This window comes from Thamnophis sirtalis, unplaced genomic scaffold, assembly GCF_051295495.1.
Source record: "Thamnophis sirtalis isolate CommonGarterSnake01/CBP01778 unplaced genomic scaffold, rThaSir2_p1.2 scaffold_6, whole genome shotgun sequence".
NCBI lineage: Eukaryota > Metazoa > Chordata > Lepidosauria > Squamata > Natricidae > Thamnophis > Thamnophis sirtalis.
Window position 1 is genome coordinate 50,001,837 of NW_028261386.1, and position 27,654 is coordinate 50,029,490.

The 27,654-nt window shown below is 36.8% G+C and overlaps 1 protein-coding gene across 5 annotated transcripts in view; it reads right to left on the reverse strand.

Moving 5' to 3' along the window:
• Window positions 1-2,542: 2,542 nt before the first annotated feature.
• SUSD4 (sushi domain containing 4) overlaps window positions 2,543-27,654 on the reverse strand; it is an 83,702-nt gene continuing 58,590 nt past the window's right edge. For 4 of the 5 annotated variants that reach the window (XM_087717833.1, XM_087717834.1, XM_014074467.2 and 1 more), the window contains 5 exons: window positions 26,500-26,688; window positions 11,099-11,290; window positions 10,221-10,365; window positions 7,397-7,779; window positions 2,543-3,776 (listed from right to left, as the gene is read on the reverse strand). In XM_087717833.1, the coding sequence (XP_087573959.1) occupies window positions 3,748-3,776; window positions 7,397-7,779; window positions 10,221-10,365; window positions 11,099-11,290; window positions 26,500-26,688 (938 nt within the window). In that variant the 3' untranslated portion in view covers window positions 2,543-3,747. The remainder of the gene's footprint in view (window positions 3,777-7,396; window positions 7,780-10,220; window positions 10,366-11,098; window positions 11,291-26,499; window positions 26,689-27,654) is intronic. The other variant, XM_014074470.2, reaches the window with a different exon arrangement.

The window sequence follows — 27,654 nt, forward strand, 5'->3', positions numbered from 1 at the left end:
TAAGTGTGAAAAATGGTCATCAGTCACTTTTTTCAATGCCATTGTAACTTTGGTCACTATACCACCTTTCTTGCCACAGTTCTTAAGTGAATAACTGCAGCTGATAAGTTAGTAACAAAAGTGAATCTGGTTTCCCCCTTTAACTTTGTCATTTATGAAACCATCATAAATACGAATCTGTTGCCAAACATCAAAATTTTGATCGCATGACCATGAGGATGCTGCAACGGTCGCTAAGTGTAAAAATGGTGGCTAAGTGTGAAAAATGGTCATCAGTCACTGAAAATCTGGTCACCTTAGTGATGGAGCACCTACAACCTCTGGTGGCAAGCTGTTCCCCTAGTTGTCCTCACTGTTAGGAAGTTTCTCCTTAGTTCTAGGTTACTTCTCTCCTTGATTCATTGCTTCTTTTAATTTTTTTATTTTTTTATTAAGAAAATTGATATGGCCACCCAACTCACTCATGATGACTCTGGGCAATTTACTGAAGTAAAACTCCATTACAAAACCCAATAAACTCTCAACCCCCTGGTGATCAGATGTTGAGGCTCAGTGCAGAGAAGAGCGAGAAAGAAGATTAGGAAAAATAGGAGGCTAAAACATATAAAGAAAGGTTGCTGGAACGGGGTTGTTGTTTTTAGTTGCAAAGTCATGTCCGACCCATTGCAACCCCATGGACCACGTTCCTCCAGGCCTTCCTGTCCTCTACCATCCAGTCCATTGAAGCTCACGCCAACTGCTTCAGTGACTCCCTCCAGCCACCTCCTTCTCTGCCATCCCCTTCTTCTTTTGCCCTCCATCATTCCCAGCATGAGGTTCTTCTCCAGGGAGTCCTTCCTTCTCATTAGGTGGCCAAAGTCTTTGAGTTTCCTCTTCAGGATCCGGCCTTCTAAAGAGCAGTCAGGGTTGATCTCCTCTAGGACTGACCAGTTGGATAGCCTTGCAGTCCAAGGGACTCAATGCAGGAGTCTCCTCCAGCATCAGAGTTCAAAGGCCTCCATTCTTTGGTACTCAGCCTTCCTTCTGGTCCAACCTTCACAGCCATCCATTGCAAATGGGAAAACCACAGCCTTGACTAGATGCACTTTTGTTGGCAGGGTGATGTCTCTGCTTTTTAGGATGCTGTCTAGATTTGCCATAGCTTTCCTCCCCAGGAGCAAGCGTCTTTTAATTCCTTGGAATTGGGTATGTCTAGTTTAATGAAAAGAAGGACCGAGGTATTGTATTATGTTTGCTGCAATTAATATACTTAATAACTCCATTTTTATTCTTTATTTTTTAATAATAATTTTCATAACAGTTGTTCCTGTTTTTGTAATTAATGTTTTATATTATTATTTTAGTGGATTGTTGTACACCCTTGAGAGTCATTTCTATTGAGATGTACACATTTGAACAATAAATGTATTTATTTTCATATTTAAGGAAAGGCATCATCTATAAACTAAGCAAAGGTGTAGCTTCCAAGATGTGCCCTTGGGATCTTGAACTTGGTGGGAATCTACTCAGAGATTAATTGAGGAAAGCTTAATAACAGGGAGTTCTTAATTTAAATCCACACAGAATAATACTATTTTAAAAAATCCTATGCACAATAAATAAAATATTATTTTAAAAACATTAAAAAAATAAAAAAAACCAGCTCACTTACCAGCAGGCAGACATTCCAAGTCAATCCAAAATTATATAGATGTTAATACAAAGAACTGAGCAAATTAAAATGGTTAAATAGTCTCAGAGAAATATTTTTCAAAGAAAAACGAGGAGCCACCATTTTTTCCCACATGAGCTGACCTCCAACCTCCGTGCCTCTCCCATCTGGGAAATCCAGGAAGGAACAGTTGCTACTCTAGCCAAACTATTTCCTGGAGCTCTATGGTAACTGGGTCATCTTTTCTTATAAAAGTGAGTAAAAGGGGCAGGGGGGAGGCCCGTTTTCTTGCTTTAAAGTTGTAATATCTTCAATGAAAGTACTGAGACAGAGAGAAGGTTTAGACAGAATGTCTTTTGTCTTGCCCCGGTTAGGATTTCTTAAGCAAATCCACTGGGCTTTCAACATGAAGCCAGAAAATCGGGACTTTTTAAAAACGCCCCGGGACATGGGACAAATTGTTATAAATCATGACTGTCCCGCTGAAATCGGGACGTATGGTCACCTTAGTTTAAATATCTAGATTTGGAACAAGGAAGCCCATGTTCAGTGGTTGAAATCACCATTTGACTTGGTAGAGAAGACATTCCTCTATCTTTCTTTCTGACTAAAAGCAAGTGGGTAGTGGAGGAATATATTTTTGATGGGATGATGGCACAAAAATTGACCAACCTTCTGAAGATCCCAGGATACTTAAGGCTGCTTTTTAACCCTCAAATGTGTTGTCACATCCTAAATGTGGCTTAAATTTCAGCTATATGAATATTTTTAGCTGCTTTCTCACAACAGAAGCTTCTCTTTGTTCTGATTGTCTGTTCAACAATACTGTAAGGCTGAAACATATAATGTCTATAGGCAACCTTATATAAAAAAGCAATCTTTTCAAGTCTGTATTCTTCTTAAGCATTTTATTTATTTTACCCACATCTTTAAATGAAATGAAGTGAAGTTACTTTCAGCTATAATTACTGTATTGATAGCTCACTTTTAAAAATTCAGTCACATCTTTATCCCATAGCAATGCTATTCTTTGCACAATCCAAATGACTATACAGTAGAAAAATATATAATGAAAATTTATATATACAAAAGTTACCTGTATATGCAATCATTTCCTGATCAGTGTCACCAAACTAATAGCATTTTCTTCTGTTATATTCAGTCCTAAAGCACTCAAACAATTCACACTCAACTTAGTTTTCTTTCTTTCATGAGGATAACCATTCTATGACTCTTAGATGCTACTAAACACATCTCTTACTACATATCCCAACATTTGTTTTTTTGAATAAAAATATTTTGTATTTTTATATGTTCCCATGTTCAATGAAGTATTTTAATGCCTCCTTTCCCCAGGTCCCCAAACGCAATTATTAGGAAGTATCAATATTTCATCATTTGCCTGTGATATATCATGTTCTTTACAGGATCATCTAAAGTACTTTTATTTAATTTCAATATGATCTTCAGGTTCCTTCCAGTGAGTTTCTGCCCCCAATGATTAAGCTTTTAATTTAGTCCAAGTGTTTTATTTGCTTGCAGTAAAAGTTTCCACCTTGAATTTCATGAAGAAATTTAGAAGTGACCCTCTTTGATTTTAATTTCAACCATTTATTTCCCCCTCAATAAATTAAATTTATAAATTATGGTCCATCATAAATATGAAGTAGCTTTGATTAAACAGAATGTACATTATATGAAATACTTCAATTATGTCTTGCACTTGTATCTTTGTCTATTCTTCATTGGTGTTTTAAAACATCTGTTAAAACTTCCTGCGATGCAGATACACTTGTCACTATTCCACAAATGTGTAATTCTCCTGTAATGTTTAGTCTCATCAAATCCTCAGGATTCATTTTGTAAAGCTGCTGTTGAATAGCTGATGCTCTCAACCCCAAAGTTGATTTAAAATATGCACACAAAATCTGATGACATTATAATGAGGAAGATTTATAAAAACAGAAAATATCCTTGCCTCCATCTGTAATCAGTCTTTATATAGAGATTCATATAGATAATATAGATATGTATGTATACATATGTAAATGATTTATTCCCCCGCCCCAACAAGATATGAGAAATATTTGTGCAGATTAAGGGTCTTCATCCATCAATGGAATTTCTAGAAAATAAAAGAAAGAATTAATGGGCTTTAATTGTGAACTGTCATTTGGAATGTCCTGCAATTTTATTGTGTTTATAACATATCAGCAATGAGTCTGCCAGTTCTTAAGATAATTCAGTTATGCAGAAATTCAGGCAATCTTTTGTATTTATTCTCTGCTACTTGTATAATCAGAATCAGTGACTTCATAGAATCAGTTCAATTTATTCAAGGCACTTTATAAATGGCTGTGCGATGAAGCAGTTTTCTGGCTAACGCGTCTTATGGTGGATGAATTCTCATATAGCTTAAATTTGGCATACAGATAGTCAGCATTTAGTGACCGCAATTCAGTCATTAAGAAAAAAGGCTTGACTGTGCTTATGATCTTATTTCAGTTTTTTTGTGTTTCAGACATTCAAAGGTCATACATTTGAAGACTGATTATAAAGCTACTTTATAAAGCTACTTTTTCGTCACTGTCATAAGTAAAATGGTCATTACACAGGGCAGTCACTAAACATGGACCACTTATATATTTCAGATTAATTTGGGTCATCTGAATCATTATGACACTATACTGTCCACTTAATTTTGTTGCATTCTGCTTTGTTCTAGAACATGAGGGATTTCAAGATTAAAATATGTTAGGGCTTTTAGAGTAATTCTGTGTCTTTAGGGAAATTTGATATGTCGCTGCTCAGATTTGTCTGAAAAATAATAAAGGCTGAATACAAATAAGCAAATAAACAAAGGAGAATATAAGCAAATAAATTCTATAGTTTCAGGAATAGAATGATGTGTACTATTCTCTTCATATACCTGTTTCAACTGGAACTGTGAATGATTAACTAAAGATTTGCAAGATTTGCTTCCCAAAACTTCCAGATTATTCTGGGAATGACTGGAGAAGTTCGATTTAGAACAGAATATTATGGAGAACACTCAATTCCTGGAATGGTGGGTTTTGCATAATTTCACTGTTTCACTTATAATAAATTACAAACATTAATTTTGTACTTTTTGATATTGTAGAAGATGCTGTTAGACTACAGGACAATTATATTCAGCATATTAGCCCACTGAAATGCACATACTGGTATTAAGAAAATCCATACTTTGCAAAAGAAAATGATTTTATAGGATCTTGAAATATTAATTGGATAACTTGAATGTTATAATAAAAAAAATAATTTGGGTGTAACTAAGATATCAGCATGACTTCTTTTTTCAGCCTGCTCCACTTTAAACAAATTTATAAAACCAAGTACCAAAATTATCTTTAGTCATCTAAATCCAATAGAAGAGAATATATGTACCTCAGGGTTGAACTATGATCACTTCCCCTTTGAGGATATCTATGGAATTTAGATTAGGTGCATGGTGCTCCTTGAGCTTAATTGTTCTCTGGCAGATGCTTCATTGCCCAACTAGGTAACATCATAAGTGCTGGGCTTTTGCCTTGAAGTTTTCTGTGGTGTGCTATTATTAGTTAATCAGTGGAACAACTTGCCTCCAGAAGTTCTGGATGCTCCAACGCTGGCAGTTTTTAAGGAGAGACTAGAAAACCATTTGCCTAAAATGGTATAAGGTTTCCTGCATGAGCAGGGGTTGGACTAAAAGACCTCCAAGGTTCCTTCCAACTCTTATGTTGTTTAATCTGAGGCATGCTTCCATGATCATTAGCCACATCATTTTTCACCCACTTTCTTGGGCTATTTTGTACCCTAGCAGTGATATAGTTGTGATTCATTACTGGTTAGGTAATGAAACATCTGCAAAAAAACCCCAACCATATTCAGAGAGCCCCAAGGATTTCACCTAAATTCCATAGACATCATCAAGGGGGAAGTGATATAGGTGCTGCAGCCCTGGCTTTCCCTGTAAATATGCTCAAGTAATCCCAAAATAACCCTGAGTATTTTAGGAGGGTAAAATGCTCATCCACTATACCTCTTATTGCACCCATTTTTATAAAAATGCAGCCCTTTTCTGGAAAATAATTTATCTGACTGTTTACCAAGAATCTGAAAAGTTTTAAAGTTTGAAACTTTTGAAAGTTTTAAAGTGGAAATTCTATCCTGACTTGGGACAAAATTCCATTTTGTTCTGAGTGTTCCAAAATCCCTTAATGGGATTTAAAAATACTCCTCCAAGAAACTGAGACTTAAAGACAATATTAATTAATAAGACAGCAGATATAGATTCCATCTCATCATGGAGAAAATCTATGTGATTGTTCAGAACTAAGCACAACTTGATCAAGTTCTTTAAAAAAAATCAGAATTGCTGTACAATAAGTATAGTATTGTACAATAGGGAGTTGGACTTGGACACCTCCAAGGTCCCGTCCAACTCTTGTTATTGATAGCATGTAATTAATAATCAACCAATTGGTTCCATCTCTATTGGCATTGGCTGGAGATAATTGAGGGACAGACACAAGTGGGGAGAGATTAAACATGGGCTTTATAGTATGTTCACTGAGAGTCCTTTGTGCACAGAGAAAATAGTTTGCTACATTTCAGAAAGTTAAAATTATCATTGTTTTAAATTCCTTGTTACATAAAAATTAAAGATTATGAACTGTAACAAAAATTAACCGGTAACCTACTTGAAAAGAAAACCCAGCAAACACAAAATATACAGTAAGGTTGAGTATTCCTATATTATGCAGCCACAGTGTCGCTTTGGATAGTGAGACAGGTGGCATATAAATTTAATAAATATTTAGCTTCAATACTGAATTATTTTTTGCGTTTTGGAGTTTCTTGGGTTTTCAAAAACTCAACACTAAAAATGTTACTTTTTTCATTTTATCAAAATATATAATTTTTTATTCTGAGTTGGGAATTTTTCAAAAATTTGGGGTGCGCACAAGATATCCTCAAAACTTCAAATATGCACCTCACCAAAAAAAGATTGGAGCTTTTGGAATATGGGTGGCAGCCCTGAAACTCCAACAGTAAAGATGGCTTCCAGAACTGACAGGGGGTGTTACTTGGAACCCTGACATTGGGCTCATGTTATAGCCATACATGGCTATCTTCATATTCTACACTTAGATAACTATTTAAGTTCCCTAATTATTTACTGATTCTATAAATAACTGCCTATGAAAACTAGCTAGAGTCTCCAACAAATATTCTCGGTCACAACAAAAACATTAACAACAATACATTTGGTTGACACATAGTATTGATTATGAACAATAATACTCGCTTTGCTTGCCCTGACTTTTTGAAATGAATCAGAACTGCACCTTATAACAGAAAATAAATATTAATAAAAGTATTTCAGGAACACAATCAGACATTCAGACTCTGAATGGCATAATTAACTGGTGTCCTCCAATTAACTTTGATGATGAAGCATAACCACCAACCACCAGTTCATTTCCTGTCAATAAATGACAGATATGTGCTTTCTGGACCAGCAGTGAAAATGTGGCTTGTAAAGAAGCCTCTGCTAGGAAAAAAAATGGGGGTGGGAAGGAGAGAGAGAGAGAAGCTAGAACAAAGAGACAGACCACGGATCTGAGGATAGTTTGCTTCTCCCAAGCATAATCTCATGGCTTTTCCATATGGAAAAAACTGATGCTAAAATAATCCTACATAAGGTTCAACATTCAAAATTACCATCAGCAATATCAATGCTTGGGCTGGTTGATGCTACTTCTTCAGTGGTGCTGTTGATAACATCAGTTCTGTCTGAGACAGGATGAGCTCCCATCTGACATGCAGAAGATGTGTATAAACTCTGGAGAAGTTCTGAAGAGCCTGAAATGCTGTCACACGTGTCAAATTCAGCTGGCAACCTGTTCAAATCATCTGGTCCAGGATAAGCTGGAGGATTCTGATCATCGGCTTGAAAAACATATCCCTGGCCTGCAGGGGGCACACATCCTGATGCCAACTCATTTATGCCACTACTCACAGCTTCATCATAAGAAGGAAGCATGACAGGAACACCATCCACCACCACAAAGTCTGGGCCATTGTTGCAATTCTCTTGAGTATCTCTAGATCAGGGAAAAGAGAGAACATGTGTATAAAAATGATGTTGAGAATGGCTAAACATCCTTTGCCAGAAACAGAGTTCTTCAAGAACAAAATTTTAAGTCATTTGAAATGCAGTTATTATTGGATAGGGCCCAATGCTTAAGTCTGTAAAGATCTTTCTGACTCTTGAGTTTATCTATCTTCCAAAATGTTAGCAATTTCCCCCCAGCTCAATGTCATCTGCAAATCTGATGAGTTATAATTTTATCACCTTGTTTAGATCGTTTATGAAGATATTGAACTGGGCCCAAAACAGAACCCTGAGGTATCCCACTGCAAGCTTCCCTTCATGTAGATGTAGTTCCAATAAGGGCTATAAACTGAGTATGGTTGGTCAGCCAATTACAAATCCATCTGGTGGGTGGTGGTACTGTCTATCACACATATTATCAATATATAAAAATATAAAAAGTAGTAGGCTTTCATCTGCTTATTAAATGCTTTAGGGAAGCCCAAGAATACTATGCCCACTAATTTAATCACTTTATCAAAGATGGATATAGGTTTTGCCTTGCATGAACCATTTTTAACAAACTTATGTTCCTTTCCTGTTCACCTTGTTCATATCTAACATGCCCACAAATCCTCCATTTGATTATTGATTATCTTTTCCATGATGTCAGGCTGATTGGCCTAATTTCTTGGATCCATTCTGGGAGTTGCAGCCCCAATGCCACTATAGGAGTCTTGCTTAAGGAATATGCTATACATTTGAAAAATCAAAAAAGATTTGGCATAAAAAGTGAAATGATGTAGGCAGTGAAGTTTTTTTAAACTAGACACTGAAGCTTCCCAGACAACTATTTGCATTTGCCAGCAGAATGCTTTACCCACTAAAACATTTCATACTTGTATGGGTCTCCCTCCTTGTTGAACAAGGAAAAGCTATGTTTACCTTTGAAAGAGTTTGTGGGTACCTAGAAATGAACAAGATAATTCCAATTCACTTATTATATAGTAAGTGTACAGCTTTGCTTTTGCAGTCAATGAAAACTGTTTTCCATTGTAGAAAATTCTTTCAGTGTCTGTTTCACATCCCCCCCCCCCACATCAAAGAGAACTAAATGAATAACTAAGTAACTGATCAAGGTAAGTGGGCTTGATGGGGGAAATACAAGCTGTACATTAAACAGTGAAAAGTTAGAACAGGTAGATGAGTTTTTGTCAGAGTATGTTCATAGACTGGAATAGACAGGACAAAGCAACAGGTCAGCCAGTGGGGACTGTTTGGATAGACATGGTAACACGTCACCCAATGGGGACTGTTTGGATCAGTGGTGGGTTTGTACCAGTTTTACTACCGGTTCGCTTGTGTGTGCACACGACGCTTCTGCACATGCACAAAAGTGTCCCGGTGAGTGGGCAGAGCCTCCCGCCGCTGCTACTACTGGTTTGGCCGAACCAGGAGCAACCCACCTCTGGTTTGGATAGACATGGTAACTGATCAGCCAATAGGGATTGTTTGGATAGACAAGGTAACAGGTCAGCCAATGGAGACTGTTTGGAAACTGAAACATAGTATTTGATGTTTGTAGTCTGGGCGTGGCTTAGACTTGCTGAACTGTATATGAGTTAATTTGGTCTCTTTAACTTGTCCATCCTCTGTACAATATTAGCCTCTGTATCTCTCTACTTTGTAATGGCTTGCTTCTATGAATATTGCTTCTGTGTTCCTGATATTGTATGCTGAATTCTGCTGTTTGGTATTGTATATAAAGAAGTTTCTTATATATAATTGAATCCTGCTGAAGTTAATTTACTTGTATCTTGCTGGGATGTTTATTAAAGATGGGATGATGAATATAATAATTTTAAACATACAAAATCTGGTATTAAAATAGAGGTTAATATTCTGTGTTTATTACACAGAATAGGTGTTTGCTTAAAGAAATGAAAATGTCTCTATATAAAGAATTTGCTTCTGTCCACTTTTGTTATATGAAAATAAATGTTTTCCAGGTCAAGAGAAATGAAAAAGCAAATGAATAAAAGGAGGAAGACATTACTTAGAATTGTATAAAATGAGATATGGTCAAAAGTAAATATTTACTGGATACAAAAGTGAATGATTAGTACAGAATGAAATAAATATATTAGATGATTTGGGAATATAGAATGAAGTTTTAATTATAAAACAATTTTATGAAGAAAGTGTGAAAGGATTGAGAGGAAGTTGGAAGGCCAAAGAAATAATAATTGGATGCAATTGATGAGAACATTTTGCCTGACTCTGAAAAGCGCAAGATTCCTATTTTAATAGGATACATTGATCATACTGTTTTCAAAAAACAGCAGGTTATTACAGTTATATAAGTTAATTGTAGTACAAATCAATTGCAAATAAAATTCCTAACAATCATCAACTGCTTTGTACACCAGCAAAAATTAAACCAATACTAACCTTGGAAGGAAATGTGCCTTAAATTTGGTTTGGAACATTCTGGCAAGAATAACTAACAGAAGCATTAGAAGAACACTAGTAGCAGTGAATGCTACAATCTTCCATGTTCGTAAAAGAGTTTCCTGGTTATTTGGCCAGGCTTGTTCTGTGAAACAAAGAGTAATAGGAAACACTAGATAATAATTGCCTTTTATTGCATACAAGGAGAATCAGAACCAGAACTACATGCTAAGCTACAGAGCTACAAACACAACAAATACGATTGCTCACATTTATTTTTGCTTTTATAAAATTATTTTCAATCTAATAAATTATCACATGTGAAAGCAGTGATATCTGCAGATCAAAACAGAAAGATGATGGTTATGCTCCTGGGCGCTACACATTGTTGATATATCTATTGACATTAGTAAAGGTAAAGGTTCCCCTCACATATATGTGCTAGTCATTCCCAACTCTAGGGGGCGGTGCTGATCTCCATTTCAAAGCCGAAGAGCCAGCGCTGTCTGAAGACATCTCCGTGCCCTATTTTTCTACTTGCATTTCTACTTGCTTTCAAACTGCTAGGTTGGCAGAAGCTGGGACAAGTAACAGGAGCTCACTCCGTTACACGGCACTAGGGATTCGAACTGCTGAACTGCCTGCTTTTCTGATCGACAAGCTCAGTGTCTTAGTCACTGAGCCACTGCATATTGACATTGCACACATACAAAAGGAGCAGGGTTTGGATTGGGACACCTCCTGTGGATACTTCTGTTTTGAAAGCAAAATAAATGCTACAAGTAATAAAGTATTGTGGAGGCAGTTTCAATTCAAACATACCTTTATTTGAAAAATTAATGTTTAAACATTTAATATCCAGATTCCTTTGTTCTTACCTGTTTTGATACAGTATACTTGATATGATGGAAACCATTTTCCATACTGGCAGGTGATATATTTGTAATCATTACTGAGAGTGTAGCCAGGATCACAATAGAACTCAACCACAGTTCCATGGTTGTAATGTTCACAAGGCCGCGGATGGCAGATATAATCTCCATGAGTCACCATAGGAGGTAGCGGACAAACTTGGACATAAATAAAATATTTTTTAAAATGTGAGTTAATTATAGTAATAGCATCAACAGAAATAAGAATGTAACAATATTTCTATGTAATGCCACCTCAGTCAAAACATAAACATATCGATAATTTTATGCCATAGGTACCTATATATTACACATCAACAGATTAGTTTATGCACAATTGCAGGCACAATGCTATGAATAAAAAAGAATTAAACAATTACTGTTGCTGAAAACACTGTTGGGCAAACATTAATGTCAAGTTTTATTAAAAATAACAAAAATAAACTTTACACAAATTATATTCCCAGTATTATGCCTCCATTTCATTCTTACAATTTTATAAAGTACTTTAAGCATGCTTCATATTTAGTCAATGAAATATATGCTAGAATCTACAATTAATTGACAGTATAACATTTCAGTAGGAACATAAAAATTGGAAAAAACCATCACTTTTATTGCATTAAACATTCCTACACCTACTAAAACAAGCAACTTAATTTAATTTAAAAATTCTTAATACAAGATATATCAAAAGTTAATTAATAAAAATTCTTAAACAATCCTAAATTTCTGTTTAGAGAACTACCCAAATATCCAAATTTCTCTGAAGTCAATGAAATTGTAGTGCCTGGTGTATTTGCTCAAGTCTAAGATATGAAATAGACTTTGGTGAAAAGGCAGGAATATTGATTTATATTAGTGCTTTGTTACTAGTATAACATGAAGGAAATAATCACCAATATTTACATATTAACACAACTCCATTCCAGTTTTTCCAGTCCAATGTTCTGTTATTTTCAATATTCCCAGATAGCACAATCACAAATTGCCAGCAGTAACTGGTAAAACCTTGTATTAGTATTTTGTGGATCTACACTGAAACTTCAGAGACCAGCTATACTACCTTTAGAATGAAACCAGGAGTTATTCACATTAAGTGTATGCAAGATTGTACAAATTGTTGAAATAGCAATAGCACATATACTGATTCACAGTGCTTTACAACCCTCTTTAAGCAGGTTACAAAATCAGCATATTGTCCCCAATGATCTGGTCCTCATGTTACTGATCTCAAAAGAATGGAAGGCTGAGTCAACCTTGAGCCAGTGAGAATCAAACTGCCGAACTGCTGGCAATCGGCAATCAGCAGAATTTGCCTGTAATGCTGCATTCTAACCACTGTACCACCATTGCTCATATATAACTCTTAGCTGTTTTTTTTTACTAAATTATGTCTGGATCTGGCAAAAAGGTTCTTTGCAGCATAAATAGTTCTCAGTACCTGCACTGTTATTATTCTGTGGTGAATGTCTGCTTGGAGAATAGAATCCATAGTCAACAATAGGTAGAACGAATAGGTGACATCAGGTTTGAAGCAGTTTCAAATTTTGATGTCACATTCATTCTCAGTAGAATTGCACTGATTACTATCTTTGTGGCCTATGCATCAACAGTGGTGAATAGTGAAACCAACAACCCCTTTTTACATTGAATCATACAGCATTATAAATGAAGGCCATAAAGAGGACTCTTCATGTTGGCAGATGATCTAAATGCACAGATTGGTAAATTGCAGCTTGGCTGGGAAAATGTCTAGAAGCATGAATGATAATTGGCACAATTAAACTCACTATTCATTTGCAACAACCTATTTGGGGACAGGTCTGATCATCAATTAACTTGATAGTCATGAGCACTAAATGTTGCTTCTATTATCAATTATTTCCTAATAGGAAGGTACTTTAAGTCAGCTGTTAATGATGTCAGATTATTGAGAAGTGCTAAGTAGAGCAATGTCTAACCATTACCTGGTTCAATGCAAGATCAAATTGAAATCTGTGCTACCCTCTGATCTGCCACTCAGTTTCAGTTGAACTTACTGATCTCAATAATGTCAAGAAGCCACAGACCTGACACTCTGCAACATGAGCATTGTGTCTGTGTAGAGAAGCTGTGATTTCAAGTTGGAAACATTATCAACGGGGCAATAAGAATTATCTGCCCTCGCACACAGAAAAGATCTAGCAAATTGGACAACAAATTAGCCATTGATACAAGAGATAATGGCCATGCTTGCAAATCTAACTGTTGCAAAAATGCTGACAAAACAATTGCTCAAGAAACTGAAAAGAAGACCTTTCGAGAGGGGGTAGCTGCAGAGGTTGGTACCACAAATGGGTACAGTGACCAAAGGTCACTCCTTGTTGTGGCCTGAAGGCTGCCAGCAGAGCTAGCAATAGAGTCAGACAAGGAGGAGGTTGAGAGGGAGCCTGGGCAAGCTTTGGAGTCTTTGGAAGGCTCTGGTGAGGAAGCAGAATCAGGGGCAGAGCTGGGGCCTTCTGTCCACCCCTAGGTGGAGAAGCGGCTGTCTTCATGGCCTGAGCTGAGTGATGGGGAAGAACAGACGAGCCCTTCCTAGATGAGCATATGTGAGGAGAGGAGAGTAACCGAAGGCAAAAAGCCGGCTCTCAGAGAAAAGAAGATGTAGACGCTAGCCAGCCCCTTCCTGGCTGGGAAATAAATAGTAGGGGTTTGGAAGTGGCCTGTTGTCACAGACAACTATTCATTTTCCAGTGTACATCAATCAAGTCAGATTCCTTTGCTAGAACCAGGTTTGTTGGGACTAATTGTCCTATATTTGAGGTGCCAACTGAGTCTCCCTGCTGGAAAATAACAGGGAGTGAAGTTGCCTCAGCTGGTGTGAACAGGGACTGTTTCTGCTTGGCTTAATCATTGAAAGGACTTTTTTTATTTTGAGTTCTCATGTGAACAGAGACTATTCTTGCCAGTTTCAGAAGTGGAAAAGACTTGCATTTGTGACTAGTTACTTTTGTTTTTGTTTATCCAACTTGAACAAAGACTGTTCCTGCCATGTTTAAAAAAGGGGGGGGGGATTGTTTTACTTGTGAGTAAGCAGTTTCTCACTGCTTGCAAAGGCTGGGTCAGAACACTTCTCTCCCTCTTGAAAGGGTTATCAGGCAAGCAGATGCCTAGCCTAGGCATCAGTAGTGTGCCAGGGTGAGTGGCTAAAAGACTAGCCAAGGTGCTACAACACTGGAAATAACACATTGACTTGCTTTTAAATTGTGAGGTACTAGCTGCATTAGATCAAGACCAAGGATCTAGATGCATTCTCCGATTCTGTTATGTGAAACTGTACTAAACAAAACAAAACAGAGATTACTATCAAAAATGGAGAAGCTGCAAGGCTTGACCAAAACAAGGAATCCCTGTAGTGATTACATTCACAGACTATTGAGGCAGAAACGCTGTCAAGGAGGTGGGCGTGAACATGTCACTTCAAAACCAACACTCCAAACTTGAGGGAAAATGAAATACTCAATATTCCATTATGCTTTATGGCCATAACATTTTTTATATATTGAATGTGTGTGAATTATACAATGGAGAAGAAAAATAATCATACATTTTAGACACGATGGCCAAATTAATCTCGGTTTAGAAATTAAGCAAGTTCTGTTGCCTATTATACCTGCCATTTCCATCGTATGATGAAAGCAATGGCTGTCATTTAAAGAAAATGAATGGAAACTCTATAAATCTATACTCAATTTCTGTTACTAGAATCTATTTCCATAGGCTAACTTGCAAAAATAAATTATTCAATTGCCAGATGTCAAATTTCCAGTTTTAGGTTTGTTAAAACTCCAGGTTCCTTCCCTTCTGAGGAAGGAGCAATCTTCTCTCTTGTTCTCCCCATAGGCTGCTATGTTTATTTCATGGCTCTGTTTCACAGTAAAGATCTATGCATGAATATAAATAATGCATGCACCAATTCACAACAGTATATTTTTCCTAGAAATCACAATTCAGTAATTTCTCCCCTTCCACCTACTCACATAAATAATGCATTTCAAAAGTAATTCCACTCCTCCCCCTGAAAGAATACAATCAGACACTAAATGAATCTTCAAAAAGAATTGATTGTAATATGCAACACTCTTCCATATACTTTAAAGCATGGCTTTCTTTGCATTTTTACTGGTTAAGGCTTTATAAATTATAATACTGTATATACTGTAAAATTAGAGCATATAATTCACACAGAAAGCTTTTCCAGCAGGAATCAACTTAAGGATTACTAGAAGTTTCATCAGGAAGTCAGCAGAAGGTCTTAAACACTTTCCTTGTTTGGCTTAAAATAACACTGATAAATAGGAAATAATTATTAGTATTGGTCAAACAGATCTTTTTCAATAAGCAAACCACAGAAATTAACTATAGATGATTAATGGAAATTTTATCACTTTTTTTCTTCTGGTTGCAGAAATCTAACATAAGTAACTGTTAATCAAAATCAAATGCTTTGATTTAACAGCAAACAAAATGAAAAGATTTCCTATCATAGAGATTAATTTCTCTAAAAAGAAACGTTTAAGCTCAAGTAATGCTCTCTCTAGACATCCATAAATACTCAATACGTTAGGGTCCATGATAATTAGTCCCCCAAAAGCAATATTAAGAAAGGAAGAGAGAGGAAGAGAGAGGAGGAGCTGATGTTGTAATGACACGACGTGCGATCTTGGAGCTCCAAGATCGCAGTTGATACTTTTGCCACTGGACGGTCCTTTTGGACCTAAACCGTCCCAAAGAGACAGGGACAGGGAAGAGTACGTCCTGCTGATCTCAGGGACACCGCAAAGTCCCTGATTGATCCAGGAGAATCTCAGAAGCGCAGCCGTTGAAGCTGCTGAAGTTGGGACCGCTCCGGAACAGGAGGAAAATGGAAAGAGAAAGTGTGTCCATCTGGTGAGGAAATCTTATTATTATAAAGGACACTACCCCCCCCCTCAAAAAAATTAAAGCTAAATTAAATTTGAAAACAGAAGAGAACAAGCAACGAAATTAAGCTACATTAGACAGTGTGTTATCCTTTTTTAAAATTTTCTTTTACGGCTGGAACTTTTGCAAATGTTTTCTATTCTTTAAATTGAACGGATTAGTTTTTCTTCTTCTACTTTTCATATATTTTTTTTATACCCATGGATTAAAATCTTTTTCCTTATTTTTATAATGCTGGATTGGATGGTTTGTTTTTTTTTGCTCCATTTAAGAATTTTCTTTTCTTTAAGCCTGGAATATAAACAAGATATAAAAAGAATACAAAGAGGAAATAACAGAGGGGAAGGAAGTTAACACTGCCACTTGGAGGCTGGAAGCTTGGAAGGCTTGAAAATATTGTCTTTTCTTTTTTCTCTTTGATCATTTGACTTTGCATTTCAAGGTTCCTCAGCTTGTTTACAGAGAATGAAAGTGAAAAGAGCATGGGATGTTTATACAGGTGCTCTTTGGGAGCTTTATTGGCAGCTGGAGTGGAGTGAAAACAAAGCCTTGTCTTGAAAGATTATAAATGAACTTGCTTATATTTTTAAAAAAGTTTTGAATGCCAGAGTGGCAGCATTTACAAATTGGAAGAATGGCGCAACATAAAAAAACCCTTAACATTGCAAAAGATTATGTTTTAAATTCAAAAATTATTAGAAGTAACAGAGAAAATTGAGAAGAGATTGGAGAACACAGATCGTAGAACAGTAAAATTTGATGGAAAAATTGAGGATGTTCATCAAATGAAGAAAGTGGAGGTCAGAGTTCTAAAAACTGAAGGAAAAAATAAAAAAAGACAAGAAAATTGTTGATACTGACAGTGAACTGAGCGTGGTTGGAAATGGAAAGAGTGGAATATGGAAAGGGGTGGTTGATGGACTAGAGCTCTACCCCAGATTTCAAAGTATAGAAGAAGAAAAGAGAGAAGAATTGATGGAACTAAGGAGAGAAACTTTGTCAGAAGCGCTAGTGATAACCAAAGATAAGCTGATCGAAGAAGCAGATGGAGGGTTTCGAGTTTATACAAGATATGCAATAAACAATAATTTGTGAAGAGAAGTCCATACAAAACTTTCTTAGGAAATAACCAGAATACTAATGTCACAAATGGCAAGAGACATAAGACTGCACTATTACTGGAAAGACACATATTGATGTAATGAAAGCTTATAATAAAAAATTAAGTCAAATTTAGTTAAATTTAGAGCATTATGTATAAAATGAAGTGATAATGGATACAGTTAAATAATTGATTGATAATGGTAATAATGCATATATATGTATTGGTTTGATAAGAGGAAATTTGATATAAATTGCAAATGGTGAACTACGAAAGGAGATTTAGAAACTCTGTTATTAAATATAACCAATTTTTATATAGAACGTGTTATAAAGATGTAATGTTACTGGATGATATTGGGAAGAGCTAGTGGAATGCTATTATGTGGTTTTGCTTTAAATCTGGAATATTTTATATAAAAGGACGTAAAAACAATTATAGTCAAATAAAGGTTGAGGTATGATGATAGTAATATATATATAAATATATTTGATTTAAAATATATGATTTGATATGAATTGTAGGTGATAACTGTGGAAGGGATGCACGGAGGTTTTTGTAACTAATCAACACACTTTCTACAATTTTTAATGGAAGATGATTTTGTGTTTTTTGTGTTTTGTCTGTTTGTGTTTATTCAAAAATAAAAAAAATCTTTAAAAAAAAGAATAAAGAGAAACAATTCTACATGGTTAACTTGGATCTGTACTTAATCTAAACAGAATAGAAGAAAAACAAATCAGACAGGCAGCGGGAAAGTTTTGCCTTAGAAATATAGGCCTAAATCAGTGGTTCCCAAACTTGGCAACTTTAAGCTCAGAGCTGGCTGGAGAATTCTGGGAGTTGAAGTCCACAAGTCTTAAAGTTGCCAAGTTTGGGAACCACTGGCCTAAATGATAGATTCATTGGAAATTTACTGGAAGTTTAAAAAAATTAAGGTGATACATGTCATACTGTAATCATTCAGTATCAAATATAAAAATACCAAGAACAGTGATGGCGAACCTTTCGGCATCAAGTGCTCAAACTAAAACACGTGGGCATGCATGTGCATGTGTCCGCCGGAGCACCAGAAACCCAAAGGCCAGCTGGCCGGTGCACACATACCTGGGTTTTGGGGGGGGCATTTATGGGGCCATTTTCAGGGCCAAAAACAGCTCGAAAAGCTGTATGAAAACGGCCTGAAAAATGCCTGAAAACTGGTCTGGGTTTTGACCATTTTTCGGGCCATTTTCCAGCATTCCAGAGCCAGCGGAAACCAGCTGGCCAGCATGCTGGAAACCAGCAGAGCAGCTGCCGGGGATGCGCATGCCCACAGAGAAGGCTCTGCGTGCCACCTCTAGCCATAGGTTCGCCATCACAGGTATAGTACATTGTATAATGCTTTAACAAAGAAATTAAATATAATGTTTTCTGATCAAAGAATTATATTCAATCTATCATAGGAAATAGAAATGCCCTAGAGCATAAAAATAATTAACAACTGGAATAAGGTTATTATCCACTGTGAATAATGGAAATTGAAACAGAAACAAAATAAGATGATGTAAAGTCATTATCATAATGCAAAATCCACAGTCAAGTTTTTGTATTATACCCTTTGGAGAGTATGAGTTAGCTTTAAAATATATTTTTTTAAAAACATGCTATGTTGCTTTTGGACAGAATAGCTGAATTTACAAATCATATTAGACTATGATTAGATATTTGATGTTTCAGTATGTTGTTGGAAGCCCAGACATTATTTTATCATGTTGTATGAACTAGTTCATTACATGAAACCAATTCATTACATTACAGAATAGAAATTTCTTTGTTTGAACTAACAATAGCAATTTGTATGAATGTAGCAATTATGTTTTGTTAAGCCAGGTTTATGGGTTAAAATATTTACATATCTTTTGATACAAAATTTTATCAAGTGTATGAAGGGAATTTTATTGGGTTATTTAACCAGTTTTATATTACAGTAATAACAAAATTAGGTAAAGATCATACCTAATGTGCTAATTATAATAAAATCTCATTGATTGATGTTAATACAAAGATGTTAACAGCAAAGATGTTAACAACATCAGCAAATAGATTACAGCAAATGATATTGTTTGTTAGCCAGAATAATCACGCAGTGTTTTCTAGGCAAGCAGAAAAAATCATTAGATTAGTTGTAGCTAGAGTAAAATAAAGTGTATTAATAAAATAAATACACTGTCAAAGGCAGACTATTGTCAGGACAATGATAAAGTCTACCCTGTTGACTTCTATTACTTCAGTGGAGATACTGAAAAAAAACTAAATTCAAAATAGAGTCCCAGGACCTCAAAAGTTTAACTTCAACGAAGTTGAAGTTTCGTAAATTTCAGGGAAACACAAAAAGAAAAATTCTTCTCCTTTTTGCTAGTCCTATTTGGTTGCATATTTACTTAATTCACGTATTAGCAAATATAGTAATTTTCCCTGGAGGCTATTCAATACTATACTTAAGTCTCATTTTTCCCCCTAGAGAAGCATCTAGGATATATTACATGAACATTTTCTGCCTGGAATTTAAACTAAGCAGATGGCAATGACATCCCCCAACAGTTTTGTAAAATGAGAGTTTGCATTGGTTTGAAAGGCAGAAGATAATTTCTTTATTTTATGAATAGAATAGAATAGAATAGAATTTTATTACTTGTATACCGCCCTTCTCCGGGAGGACTCAGGGCGGCGAACAATTCAAGGGGGAAAAAGGGGAACATAAAAAACAAAATACAAATAATAAAAAGTAAACAACAGTCGCACAACCATACATGTCGAGAGGGGAGGGAACTCATCACCCCCAGGCCTGCCGGCAAAGCCAGGTTTTGACGGCTTTTCGGAAGGCCTGGAGAGAGGTGAGGGTCCGAATCTCTGCAGGGAGTTCATTCCAGAGGGCCGGAGCTGCCACAGAGAAGGCCCTCCCCCGGGTAATAGCCAGGTGGCATTGGCTGGTAGATGGCACCCGGAGGAGGCCAACCCTGTGAGATCTAATGGGTCTGTGGGAGGTAATTGGCAGCAGGCGGTCTCTCAAGTACCCAGATCCAATACCATGAAGGGCTTTATAAGTTACGACTAGCACCTTGAAGCGTATCCGGAGACTGATTGGTAACCAGTGCAGCTCGCGGAGGATAGGTGTAACATGGGTGTACCGAGGTGCACCCACAATCGCTCACGCGGCTGTGTTCTGGACGAGTTGAAGTCTCCAAATACTCTTCAAGGGCTGCCCCATGTAGAGCGCATTGCAGTAGTCCAGTCTTGAGGTCACGAGGGCGTGAGTGACTGTTGCGAGCGCCTCCCGGTCCAGGTAGGGACGCAACTGGTGCACCAGGTGAACCTGGGCAAATGCCCCCCCAGTCACAGCCGACAAATGGTGTTCTAAAGTCAGCTGTGGATCCAGGAGGATCCCCAAGTTGCGAGCCCTGTCTGAGGGGCGTAGATTTTCACCCCCCAGCCTGAGTGATGGAATATTGACCAAGTTTTTGGGAGGGAAACACAACAGCCACTCGGTCTTGTCTGGATTGAGTACAAGCTTGTTAACCCCCATCCAGACCCTAACAGTCTCCAGGCACTGGCACATCATGTCAACCGCTTCACTGAGTTGGCATGGGGCGGACAGATACAACTGTGTATCATCCGCATATTGATGGTGTTTTATCCCGTGCCGTCGAATGATCTCACCCAGTGGCTTCATGTAGATATTAAATAGCAGGGAGGACAGGACCGAACCCTGAGGAACCCCGTATTTCAGGGGCCTAGGGGTCGACCTCTCCTCCCCAACTAACACCGACTGCGACCTGTCCAAGAGGTAGGAGGAGAACCACCGAAAAACGGTGCCTCCCACCCCCACCTCTCGCAACCGTGCAGAAGGATACCATGGTCGATGGTATCGAAGGCTGCTGAGAGGTCAAGGAGCACTAGGATGGAGGAATGACCTCCATCCCTGGCTCTCCAGAGATCATCGGTCAGTGCGACCAAAGCGGTTTCCATGCTGTAGCCAGGCCTGAAACCCGACTGAAAGGAGTCTAGATAATCGGCTTCATCCAAGGACCGCCGGAGTTGCGAGGCCACCACTTTCTCAACAACCTTCCCAATGAAGGGGAGGTTGGAGACTGTACGGTAGTTGTTCAAACTGGCTGGGTCCAGTGATGGCTTCTTCAGGACAACACAGAAGACTTTGAATTTATGTGCCTTTCCTTTCTTGAAGATTACAAGCTTTAAATGAGTATAAAAACTACAAATAAAATGTTACATTCTCCTCAGATTCACATTAGAAACATCATTACAAAGTACTATAACATTTCTATTTGCATATACTCTGGAAATTACAGGACACCTTTTAATACAATTCTTGTACACCGAATTGTACAAAGGACAAATAGCATTTTCTGCAACAATTTGACTTTTCATTCTCATTTGACAGTTTATGGTGCCAATCTATTTCATTTTTCAAATACTAATGTACAGAAAATCCTTTAAGAAAAAAAATCTAAAGGAAAAAGAAGCTTACTTCTTAAAAATGCAGAAGGAAGAATGTTCTAAATAGGCCATTTTATTGGGTTTTTCCCCCAGATCTTACTTAATCAATAGAGTCCAAATCGTTATTTATTCCTTTAAATAGATATATATGTCTGTGAGAGTTTATAGTAAAGGACCAGCTTCTTTTTTATACTTTTTATTAAAAGAGCAGGGGAATAAAGAGGCAATGTTTTGAAATAAGGTGGAACCAACCTACCTGCCTATCTACCTACCTACCTACCCACCCATCCACCCACCCATCCATCCATCCACCCATCTATCCATCCATCTTATATGCTGCCCATCTCAGTAAAGATGGTTTAAAATCATTCAATAAAATGCCATTTAAAATATTAAAATACAGATTTTAAATTTAAAATTCAGTTAAAATTAAATTGACCAAGGAAGGGAGCAAAGATGCAGGTGGAGGAAGTTGGGTGTTACCTAATCCATTAGCAACCTCCAGAATGTCACACCTCCATAGGGGCCCCAGACCAGTTGGCAGAGCAAGGTCTTCAAAACCTTTCAGAAGATCATGTGGCTCGCCCCTTGGGGTTCACGATATTCCAGAGGATGGGTGCTATGTCAGAAAATGGTCTGTTTCGGATCCCACCAGCCGAAATTTCTTTAGAAGCATTCAGAACCTTCAGCTGATATAGTATGCAGCTACATGGGTTATAAATGATGCCAGTTATTTGCCACATATAACATTGCTGCTTTTGGAGCTGAATTGGTTGGCAGTGTGTTTCTGAGCGCAATTCAATATACTGGTTGTTACCTTTAAAGTCCTTCATGGCTTGGGACCGGATTACCTGAGGGACCATCTTTTTCAGTTATGTCCCATATCCAATCCAGTCTGGCAATGTCCTGTCTCAAGCCAAGCACAGACCCACACACCCAAGAGGCAACTGCAAACTTACTTATAACAATCAACAAAAAGCCAGGTGCCAACACACTTGAAGTAACCAAGTTTCCATCAGTCTAGCAATTTGCATTAATAAAGAGTTCCAAGTCCAGAGACTCAGGCACAAGAGTGGTCAAACGGTTCCAGAATGCAATGCACAGAAAGGGCTGTTGATCACTTGTTAAGGCAAGGCTGGCAAGCAAGGCAAGGCACAGAGAACTGGAGTAATAGATGGTTGTTTCCACTATTAGTCTTAAGTCAAAGCTCCTCTTAAGTAAAAACATCCTGGTGTTTCTTATTTAAGAAGTCAGGGCTGGTTCCCTGTTATCATCAGACTCAGATTCCGAAGCCTCCATGACAGGCAGGGTGGCCATGCTCCGGGTCCCATAGGCCAAGGAATGATGGCTGCAGAGACCAGGAGGTGTGGCTTTTCTGCATGCCTTCTAGAATATTCTTCCTCCTGGGATTAGGATGTCCCATCCCTGATGGTCTTTCAGAAGGCTTTGAAGATGTAGCTACGTATCTGCCCAGGCCTAGGGTTCTGAATGTGGGAAGGACAGTTTTCTGGCTATGTTGAAGCTGACAAATTATAGTATCTCTTGGTTGCTATTTGTGTTTAAGGGTTTTTGTACTATGTTTTAACTATTTTAATTGTTTTTATGATTGTTTGCCACCCAAAGTCACTTGTTTTAGAGGCTGTAATGATGCACCCAAATTCCTCCGCCATGGCAAGCTATTAAGGAGCAGTGGCTTTAGGGTGCGTCTGGGATAATCCCAGCGACGTGGCTGTCCTCCAGTCGCTTTAAGCCTCTAGCAAAACTCAGCTGCGATAGGAGCTTGTCACACCTGCACGCCCAGGAGTCGGACAAGCCCCTTCGGCCCAGAGGCAAGGACCGGGAGCCCTGCCTCATGAGACTGACTAGCAGCCTCGGTGGCCGGCAGTCTGATAATTTAGCAATTTAGAATATCCAATTAATTGAATTAAATAACAATTAAATAACAATTATTAGTATCTCAAGAAGCCAAAAACAGTGCTTAGACCAGGAGACTGAGAGGAAACTGGGAGCCAATAGAGAAGGATGGTGACTTTAAGAAAATTCCCTCAGTCTCTAGACCAATCAGGCTGTGACTAAATCCTGTTGTAGCCTCTCCCGCCGAGCTGCAGGAAAATGGAGAGGTCAAATAGGGTAACCTTCTCAAGTGCAGAATCTGCTAAAATATTTTGCAGAGATGTTTATCTCATCTCTATTTAAAGATCTGCAATAAAATGCAACATATGGCATCACCAAGCAACCTGTCCCACTGGTTGATAGCTCTTGCAATCAGGAAACATCTAAACTGGATCAACTTCCCTGCTGTTAGAACTTATCGTTTCAGGTCCTGCCTTCTGACCAAATACTCACTTCCTTCTCTACATGATAATCCTGTGGATATCTGAAGACTGCTACTATATTTCTCTTCAACATTTTCTTCTGCAGAAAAGCATATCAGGTTTGCTGAACCATTCCACACAGGACAAGATTTCTAATTCTCGGTTCACCTTGTTACCCTTTCTTTGAACTTGCTCCTGTTCAACAATGTCTTCTTAAACTGCTATGTCTAGAACTAGAAACAGTGTGTCCAATGGGGCTTGACCACAATTGATTAAACTTGTAAGTTTTTTTTGTAATGCATGCTATTAAAAATGTTGACTAGTGCAGAAACCGGGACAAAGCACATGGCACTCCACAGTACTACTCTTGAAGCTGATGCAAAGCCATTTATGAATATTCTCTGGGTGTAGTCATTCAATTATGAATCCATTTAACAGTTGCATCTTCTAGTCTAAATGTACCATTTTACTAATGAGGGTATCATTAAATAAATAAGAGGAGGAACCAGAAGAATGAGAAAGCTATGGATGAAGAGAGTTTGTGAGATCTTCAAAAAGACAGAGATGAAAAATTTAAAGAAAAAGCAGCATATGAAAGTGATCTATGAATGTGGTGGAAGCAAGGATGATTTGCAGATGACAGAAGATACAAAAGGCATAATGAGCAGTGTAAATATAAACTAGTTAGTTGCATTACCTTTTCTTATCTTGTGCCTTCAAATACTTCAGTTTACTATTTCTTATTCTTTTCTGCCCCCTTGCATAACACTGCTTACCCTGAAAATGAATAGCATGATGGATAGATGTATATGTGAATTTCATTTAAAAGCCTGATTAAAATTTAAAGCTTTTTCAAGGCCAGAAGTGAATTATCTGTATGATCCTCTAAAAAGGGACTATTATACAAATTAAGGAGCAGAATGAAAAGAGGGCTGTGTTATTTTTTATTTATACTAAGAATTATTTTGAAAGAAAGGGAATCAATCAAAAAATCAAGATGATACCAAAATGATACACATTCAATGAATACTCATACAAATGATATTATAAACTTGCATCTGAACATCTGACCCAAGAAAATATGTCACAGAATTCACATGATAATATCATCACAAATATTATCACTACTCCTACTCATCAACTTATGCAAGGGTACCTAGCCACCTATTCTGTAGGAAGAGGGTAGGTAAATGATGAAACATGTGTTGTAACACAATTTCCTTTTTTCTTATGATGACATAACACATTGTGATGACATAATGAAATGAAAGGATAGAACTGGAGTTGTGGAGCCATAATGCATGTTTTATAATTTTGGTACTGTTGTGATTAGGAACAAACATTTTTGACCACCTATTTCTATGGAATTCTGTAACACATTTCTTTTAACTTTGTTCCAAAAAGTTTTCACATCTTCTTTCCTCGTGTTTCCATTAACCTATTTTCTAATACTTTTTTCTAATACATACTGTGACTTCCTAGTTTCTCTCTACATTATTTGAATTATTTGCCTTTTTCATCTATTTTTCCCAATATCCATTCCTGACACTAGCATATAATGGTCTATCTATATTCAGAAGAATTAATCATCTTTGTATCCTTTACTAATTCTCTCAGGCTTTTATAATAATTAATTCAATAAATTGTGCTTTTACATTTATTCTTATTCCCCATGAATACATATGAATAGACTCATATTTGAAACTAACATGCTTTTTCTAAGCAAATACTAACCAAAGAATCACTATTCTAGTTTGTTCTTGGATCTCTGAATGCCCCAATCATCATTTCCCCCTACTTTCTTGTTTTAAACCTGCCTACCCATTCATATCTCCAGCAGAATAATCCCCCCCGCTGCTTAATGACACTCATTCAGAATTTTGCACAGTGTTTCCCAAAATTCACCTGTGATTCTTGTATATCCACATGTTGGTTACTATAATCAATCTATGATTTTTTACTTCAATATGTGCCCCATTATAATTGGGATTACATCAATTCATACTTTCTGACAATGACTTTATCCTTTCATTCAATCAAACCTAAACCTTAGCTTTCCTGCACTTATTTATCAACTCTATTCCACAAAATCAGACTACTTTCATTGAGATATGTATCATGTCCTGCTTTCTTTTAGTTTCACAGACATACAACATCTCTATTTTCCTTTCATTAATCAATTATTTCATGCAATATGCATGTAATTAATGCATATTGTAAGCAAATAGTTTTACACAATATTAAACAACCTATAATTATTTTTAATAATGAATATGTACATACTTACAATAATTTTGCCTGATTTTTTTATTTATTGAACTGAATGCAAGACTTAATTCTAAGCAGACACATACTGTATATAATTTATCTGTAAAACACATTGTTTGTGTACTGAAAAAAAAGATGAAGATCAAGTAAAAAGTTACTAGACCAAGTACAACTGTACTGAGATTTTACCAGTATTTGTCTGAACATAGAAGATGTTTTACCTTCCACATCAAGGCAACTAGGTGGACTATCTGACCAGATAAGATTATACATGCACTCAAGGAACTCTGCACCTTCTAGTTTATATCCCGGAAAACACTGAAAATATATCATTGATCCTACTGGGAAGGAAGACTCGAACTGAGATATATTAGTGAAACTATGAGGAAGCAGCAGTGGTCTCAGGCAACCTGCAAATTAAGAAGAAGGAGGTGTCTTATTATGAGGTATTTGTTTTTTAAAATAGCTACTTAGCAATAAATTTAATAAATATATATATTCCTTCATCTGAACAGCAAATTATTACTTCAGCTGAGTCGTTCCCTCGCTCCCACCAAATATGCTACATCACAACTTCTAATTGTTCAGCATACACTTCATAACAAAAGTACTAAATTCAACATAGAATTATTTTGATGTACGATTTTCTACATTCTTTGTTTTGTTTTTCATTTAGATTTCTGAGGTTTCCCAATCATCACTGAGCTTGGTGGCCTTAGACATCTAAATTTAAAAAAAAAACAGAAATTATTTGAAAGAATTATTCCTTTCCTTTGAAACTGTTATGTTAATGTTTTATTTACTGTTATTAGTATTATTAAAATATAGACATAAATAAATGGATTTTAATCTATTTTAACCAGTTGCAATGGTTCTGATAGTCAATACAGAAGCTTTCCAGTTACTCATTACTTCTCCAACAGGAAATCTCCAGTGTTATCAAAGTGAAAGTTATGTGAACAGAAGACTTTCCTGGCAGACTGGGTTTATTCTTACCTTTCTTTAGATGCTAAATAAAACTACAATAAAATATTCAAAAATTCATGAAAGCATAGTTCTGAATCAATCTGTAATTGTTTCTATCAACATATTTTAATATTAAAATAATTTTAATAAAAGCTTAGTTATAGAACAAATACTCTCACATAGAAACCAACAAGATGCCTAGCTTGAACTTTTAACTTTTTCTGAAAAGGAATTCTCACTGAGGATATTTCAAAGGGGAGTTTATGAAAAATATCTAAGATGCCAGGTTGTCAGTTGTGCCTTTTCCTGGTATTGTTTTTATAAGTGTTATTTATTTTGCAAAATAAAGACTAAGAATTAATAACAGTTCCCTTAACTTTTCTCTTAACTTTTCAAGCATGCCAGTTATT